This window comes from Leiobunum rupestre, chromosome 2 (assembly GCF_980474605.1).
Source record: "Leiobunum rupestre chromosome 2, qqLeiRupe1.1.hap1, whole genome shotgun sequence".
In the NCBI taxonomy this organism is placed as follows: Eukaryota; Metazoa; Arthropoda; class Arachnida; order Opiliones; family Sclerosomatidae; genus Leiobunum; species Leiobunum rupestre.
Window position 1 is genome coordinate 48,968,662 of NC_143385.1, and position 7,638 is coordinate 48,976,299.

Below are 7,638 nucleotides of genomic sequence, written 5' to 3' on the forward strand. Positions count from 1 at the left end.
CCCCAAAGGAAGAAGGGTTTAAATCGGAAGATCTGCCTCTTACCTTTATTTGAATTACTTTTATTTAATAATTTAAAAATTTCGAAAGTGTCTCTTAGTTCAATTCTTAATTTCGTAACTATAATGTTAATGTTAAAAAAATCGCCTACAGAAGGCTCTTTTCGCCTTAGAATAAATATCGTCCTATCTGGCACAATCAGCGTCTCCAGCATAATAGTAGAATAGCACTTTTCCGGAATTTTTCTATTTATTCTAAAAGAATCTATAAGATTCTTTTACGCGCGTATTTCATGGGTGTCGCCATTACCGTGCTACACGCGAGAGAACGGGTTTTGGGGGAAAGAACTTTCCATGTTAGAGCTACGTGCAGTAAGACTATGGCAGCTGCCTGTGGAGCAAATCGTGGGAGGGTCCTTGATGGGAGGAAAGACGCGCGTAAAAGCACTCTGGTAAAAGAGTGTAACGCGAATAGTACGACATCTTGTTACGGAAGCATACGTCGTAGCTAATCATCAACGCGATAGGGTGGGGGCGTAGCTGCGGCTTATGGATATTTAAAAACGTCGCTAGCCCTCCCACTCTGATGTAACTTCTGGGGAAAAGTCAAGTCTATCTCTGACAAGATACCTACAAATTATATGACCATTTTTGGGTAGGACAAAAATTTACGGAATCTTTCCTCGAAGGAAAAAGGAATCATTGAAGTATTTTTCTTGGGAATATAGCTGAGCTAGACGCTTACTAGTAATTTATAAGTCGACCAAGGCTTAGGTAATATACATTCGGAAAATCGAAATCGGCATTAAAGCCAAATGCTTCGGATTCGGACAGCTGTCAAGTGCTCATTTTTAATTTGTGTCAATTAAGTTAAATATGTCGCGATCTAACGACTTAAACTACAGCCAAACTTATAAATTAGTTGTCGTCGGTGGAGGTGGTGTGGGAAAAAGCGCATTAACAATTCAATTCATTCAGGTAACGAAACTTCTTAATTTAGTAATACTACTAAATTATTAATTTTATTTAATAGTAAAATATAAGTAGTTTTAACTACAATGTGTTACTTCAAAACATAAAGTGTAAGAACCAAAAATTTCAGTAAATCTATTTTTAAAATAAATGATTCAATATTTTAATTATTAGATATGTATTAATGGCATTGTGGGATAAATATTTTAACTATAGCTATAATGTGAACAAACATATTACGCTGAATAATTATGTTTCCGAGAGCTTTCGAACTCGCGAGGTCTTTGTCAGTCTAAACCAGAAACTGGCTGTTGAAATATATAAGAAGAAAAATAAAAAATATTTGTGAAACAAACTTATTTACATTTGCCCCAACTAAACCAACATAAGTTTAAGAGTACCTTTGTTTTTTTTTTAATAATCCCTCAACAATTTTTTTTTATACCAATCCCTCTCATTGTATAAAACTCTAGCCCCTTCCCAGTCTATGTTATGGTTCACACAATTTTTTGGCATAGACTATAGGTGTTTAGCAATCCTGTTATGCAAATTACTTTTTCTGACATTATATTTCATATATAACACCACATTTTTCCAAATCTGGTGTTTTTTATTATTACCCTCATTAAACTTATGTTTAAAAGTTTAATCGTTGTTATCAATAATTTTGTTAGAAGTAAAATTTCTGGAGAAGAGTATTAGTTTTTTCAGTACAAGGAGTCAATGAAAAAACTAATAGACTTCTCCAGATTTGGAAAAAAAAGACCTCGCAAGGTCAAAAGCTTTCAGAAAATGCTGTTGGGCTTTTTGCACCCTCGGCAAATATCAGCCATTGCTTCTTTCTTTCATAAGTTTACTAATTATATTTAAACATGGCTAGAATTAAATTAAACATTTTTAATAATTGTGGTAATATTTTTATAGTCCTATTTTGTGACTGATTATGATCCAACAATCGAAGACTCCTATACAAAACAATGTGTTATAGACGAACAAGTTGCCAGGCTGGACAGTAAGTTGGAAACAATTATTGTATTATAATTTTTATGTTAAAGTAGGAAGTTATATGACTAACTTTTCTGTTGAAATTAAATAATTTACCATAAAAAGATGACAGTCTCTGCCCAAAGGCATAGTAATAGGTGAAAACTAATGGTATTACTATGCCAGGGTGACCAGACTTCCTACATTTTCCAATATTTTTAATGCTTTCCTATAGATTCCTTTATTTTCACCCATTTTCCTATATTTTCCTATAATTTCACGATCTTTTAAAACTGAGATAATTTTTTAAGTACGTGTCCTAGAACATGTAATGAAAAAACTGCCACTTTCGAACCAAATCTTGAAATCCGCTAAGTGATCCAATAATGCAAGAAAGCAGTGTACAAAAAATTCTCAATATTCTAGGTGATTCGAGTCAAAGTATAGCGATATGCAATAATTACAGTATTATTTTTCTATATTTTCCTATTTAGTTTAATATATTTTCCTATAATTAGCTTATATATATTCCTACCCTTACCAAAAAATAAGTTGGCTAAAAACCACTTAGGACAACTCAATATCAACTAATAATGTGTATACAAACTAAATACAAACTGAAATCCAACTTATTTTTTGGTAAGGGATATATTCCTATATTTTCCTATAATTCACCTCTAAAATTCCTATTTTTCCTATAAAATTTGCCAAGCCTTTCCCTGGTCACCCTGCTATGCTTAAAAACATATTTACATGCGGTTTGTACTTGAAAATATAAAATGTCCCACATTTCTGTATTGGTATTAAGTAGGCTCAAGTTGTCAGCATATTTCAAGTTACTATTAAAGGGGTAATAAGTTGTTATTCAGTTGGTAGGAAAATACTGCTTTTGCTAAGTTTATAATTAGTTGGTTTTTAGTAGTCAGGAAATTACATAATATTTTTAAGTTGGTTTTTAGATGTTTCCCTAGTAGGATTTAAGTTGCTTTTAAGTAGTTAAGTGTAAATGTTGATTCTGGTTTAGTTGGAAATAAGTTAATTAATAAAGAGGATTTAAGTTATTTTTAAGTAGGCATTTGTCCCAAATACAAACTGAAAACCAAGTTGAAAAACAAGTTGTCCTAAGTGGTTTTTAGCCAACTTATTTTTTGGTAAGGGTATGCCTGTTTTTTTTTAATTAATTACAATAATTTTCTTAAATTATTGAGTGGGTAGCTGAACCAAGCCCCATATCCCGGAGAATTTGGGTTAATTCCAAAAGGCACGGTAATTATATGCATAATTTTCAACAATCAAATGTGAATTTTGCCCCTTACGGGTGGGAGTATAAGTACTTGTAATATAAAGAGAAACCTTTACCGGTATAACAAGATTTAAATTATGTAAACAAGGAAATCTAAGCATTTCTACATTGTAGTAGTTGGTACATTTATTTTCGAGTACAAAACAAGCTTGCTTCCTAATGACTTCCGTTGTGCTAATTAATTAGGGTGACAACAAAACTTTACTTTATCATCAGATTATTTTCAATATTTTTCAATTAGACAAATTAACGCTTACATAAAGGTCTGTGAGCAGTGGCATAGCGAGGATTGTTTCCAGGGTAGGGAGCGGGGGCACTCCATTGAAAAAAAATGTGTAGGTTCGACCATATGTTTGGGTAGGGGCAAGTGGCCCCCCACCCCTCTTGGCTACGCCACTGTCTGTGGCCATCAAATCTCTTATTTTTTTCAAATTGAACTATGACATATGCTTATATACATTTATGAAAATATGCTGATTGCATTGATATTTTAAAAACTATAAAATGTTGAAAATTAAAAAAAAATAATTTTTCACTGTAATAAACTATTCCATTAGCTAGGTCAAATTTGATTTAATATATAAACATTTGTCCCATACCAAATGTTAAAGTAGGTTTTGAAAAACATGGGGAATGATTTATGGGACTTGGCCGGAACACCTTGTTAATGAGTAATTTTTAATTAATAGTGAAAATTATTTCCTTTAGTATAAAATTAAGTTAGTCCAAGTTTAAATAATGCCTTCTTTGCAATTGTTAAATTGTTGTCATTATTTAACAGTTCTAGATACAGCTGGACAAGAAGAATTCAGTGCAATGCGTGAACAGTACATGAGATCAGGCGAAGGTTTTCTATTAGTGTTTTCAGTTTCGGATCGCAGCAGGTAAACCTAAAATATAATTTTTAAATAATATATCTGACTATACCTATCTAATCCCTAAATAATTGATCCTAGTTTCGATGAAATTTACAAATTTCACAAGCAAATTCTCAGGGTTAAAGATCGGGATGAATTTCCCATGCTTTTAGTGGGCAACAAGTGTGATCTTGAGCACCAAAGATTGGTACGTTTCAGTCACTCAACTTAATCTTAAGCTTTACAAAATTAAACAATACCAAATGTCAATTTTCGCTTACCTAATTTCAGGTTACAAGTATGGAAGCGCAGCAATTAGCCCAACAGTTGAAGATTCAGTACATGGAGTGTAGTGCCAAATTAAGACTAAATGTTGATGCGGCCTTTCACGATCTTGTCAGGCTAGTTAGGTGAGTGGTTTCTTTCATGTTTCAAGAAATTTCTAAGAATATTCACATTGATTAAAGATTCAAATTTAGTGCTATAAGTATATTACACCATTAAAACAAGTTTTGAAAGTTAAAATAATTGGGAACCCAAAGTAGTCAATTTTGAAGTTAAAAAATGTGAGTTTTTCAAAAGTTCTAATTGAACCGTAGCTGGTGAAGAAGCCCTTAGAAAATTCTAAATTGGGGAAAAACAATATCAACCTGTTAAATTTCTCAGCAACTAAACAATAATTCTTGCTCGTACATCAATGGGGATAATTATTCTACTTTTAAAGTTTCAAAAATGATTTTTCAATTAAATGTTTAAAATCTACCATTTTCTGTTACTTCAAAAATGTATGAAAAAAACCCCATCCCTGGCCTAACCTAGTTATTTTCCCCTACCTTTCCCTGAGGGACCCTGACCCTTACTCTGACCTAACCCAGTTATTTTCTCCTACTCATCCCTGACCCTTACTCTTAACTTAACCCCATCCCTGACTTTACCCAGTTATTTTCCCCTACCCATCCCTGACCCTTACGGTACGTTACCTAGAAAGAACTTATTAAAGAAAGTTAAGAATTTTCCCAAAAAATGAATGGATAGAGACGATAGTGCGAAAACTTAGTACCTACTTAAGAGTTGATAAACCTAGTTACATTGGAATATAATTTAATCTTATTGGTGCAACTATTACAATTGTGTTTTTATAAATTAACGTGGCCTTCTTGTTTGAATGTAGCTACTACGTCACAACTTAAAAACTTTGGTAATATTACGAGCGTGCGCTTAGGACTCGAGAAACCCGAATTTTCACCCGCGCGTGTCATAACTATTCTAATAAACCTATGACTTCGTGATGAAAGAGCAACATTAAAACAAGTTCGGCAAGCGTAGCTGAATTTATAAAAATAACTATTAACATGTTGTTGGAAAACCCGTTTCGTATAGAAAATTTCAAGTAGCAGAAAGGCCACCAATGAGACCAAACAACACAAATTCAAAGAAGAAATGTACGATTCTTTAGTGAATGTTAATGACAATAGTCCTAATTACTATTTATTTGAAGGGTCCATGAGTTTTGTGTTCATTTTTTTCTCTTTAATCAGAGTTTATTCCATTTTTTTTAAAACTGACTTTAAATGTAAATACATATTTCTAATTTTTTTGAGGTTTTTATTTTGTGTTGTATGTGGGTTGGAAAGAATTTTAAATCATACAAATACACTTCCAATTGATACGAACAAAACTTTTACCAGCTTTCTCATTGTGTGCTCTTTTTTACTACATGCGTGATTAAATATCACTGTTAAATATTACATGTATGTGGTAGATGATAACGCACCACAATGGTGAGCTTACAATATTGGATGAAAGTTGAACGCAAGAGTTAAAATCAGCTGTTATGAATTTGAACCTGTTTTTACGCAAAGGCCTGTGGCTTTTTTTTATCATTTTATGAACAACGAAAATGAATTTTTAAATTAGCTCTGGAATAATTAAAACTGTAACAATCTTGGAGGTCTATTTAGGGCTGAAAAATTCAATGGGAATTTCCAAAACAATCTGGAAACAGTTATTTACGAAAGAAATATACTTAAATTATCTCAATGGACAATTAACACTTCTGTTATTACCAGCATTTTAATTTGTACCTGAGTTGTTTGTGCTGAATTCTCATGTCACATTTTTAGTTTTTAATTTCTTTAAAGCTCATGTAATTCCAAACTCATAAGATAAAGAAAGTTAATTTGTAAGCTTAACATACCAATTTGATATTTCTCATTGTATCTTAAAATCAGAAGTTGTAATAATTTTCTTTTTGTTGTTCTAACCCTATGCATTAAAATTAGTTTAAAAATTAAAATACCACTGTTGCATAGTGAAAAGTTAAAAATATTTTATTTTAAAATAGTTTTGTTAACCGTACGGTAACATCATCAGGTGTGTACTGGGTAATTTATTATATGAAACTTATTTGGGTAATTAAAACTAACTATTGGTATAGATAAATATGGTGGAAAACTTTATATGAATCAATGTAATAAAATTATTTATTCATTCAATCACTGATTGATAGGATTAGTAGGAAAGCTTTAAGAATTAGCTCCACCTACAGAGTGTCAGGGTTGGCTGGTTTAAACCAAGGTTTAAAGTGGTTTTAAAAAAAAAGGTTTTTTAAAATCCTTTGGTTTTTTTTAATTTTGCTACGATTTACTCTAAATTATTCCCACTTAATTGTATATTTATTTACCAAAACACTAGGAATCTAACAGAAAAACGTCTTCTTGGCCAAAATATTTGTACATAATCTTTATGCAAGACCTTCGTAATATTCAAAATCTACAACATATTTTAAAGCGATACTGCTGTTCTAGTTGATTATTGGCTAATAATAATCGCAGAGAAAGCTTCTAAACTTGTGGTTTTGTTTAAAGTCTTTAAAAAAGACGTTAAAGAGATTTAAATTAGTGTAAGCCCTTGAAGTATATAGTCCCAGAAAATACATTTTTTTTTTAATCTGGGCATATAATTTTGGTACTTAAATTTTTTTAGCTCAAATTAAATTTTAGTTATTGAAGAACAGTATGTACAATTAAAAATAAATAAATCAAGTGAAAATATATTTTAAAAGTAATATTAAAAAAAAATAGTTAAAACTAAACAAGTTGTTTATTTAAAAAAACCAGGTTTTTCCGCAACCCTCACAGAAGTACTTTTTGAAACGTCTAGGACAGTCTTGCTGTTTCAAAAAGTATGAAATTTGAAGAAAAAATGTTACCCACTCACATGTTTTCTTCCAAATAAAAAAAAAACAACCCCAAGCTAATTACTGTACTAAATTGTTGCTTTCAAACAGTGATATCTTAAATTTACTTCAGATTGAAGTACCTTTATTGTATTCAGCTAATGAAATGTAGAGGGATTATTAATTAGACATATGACAAGTACTACATGTACGTTTTTTATTTTTATGCTATTAATAATATTAAAATAATTGTCCTGTGTAAATAGTTAAACTTTAACTAAATTTTTTTTTATAATTTTCCCATAACTAAGCTACATAATCACAACTAACCTAACCCAATATAATAC

General features: G+C 31.1%; 1 protein-coding gene across 1 annotated transcript; it reads left to right on the plus strand.

The window, feature by feature from the left end:
• Window positions 1-469: 469 nt before the first annotated feature.
• Ras64B (ras-like protein 2) lies at window positions 470-6,305 on the plus strand. Its single transcript, XM_090164887.1, has 6 exons — window positions 470-975; window positions 1,894-1,981; window positions 4,038-4,140; window positions 4,213-4,321; window positions 4,405-4,523; window positions 5,494-6,305. Exons 1-6 carry the CDS (start codon window positions 874-876, stop codon window positions 5,567-5,569), a joined length of 597 nt encoding a protein of 198 aa, XP_090021013.1. The 5' UTR covers window positions 470-873; the 3' UTR covers window positions 5,570-6,305.
• Window positions 6,306-7,638: the final 1,333 nt, after the last annotated feature.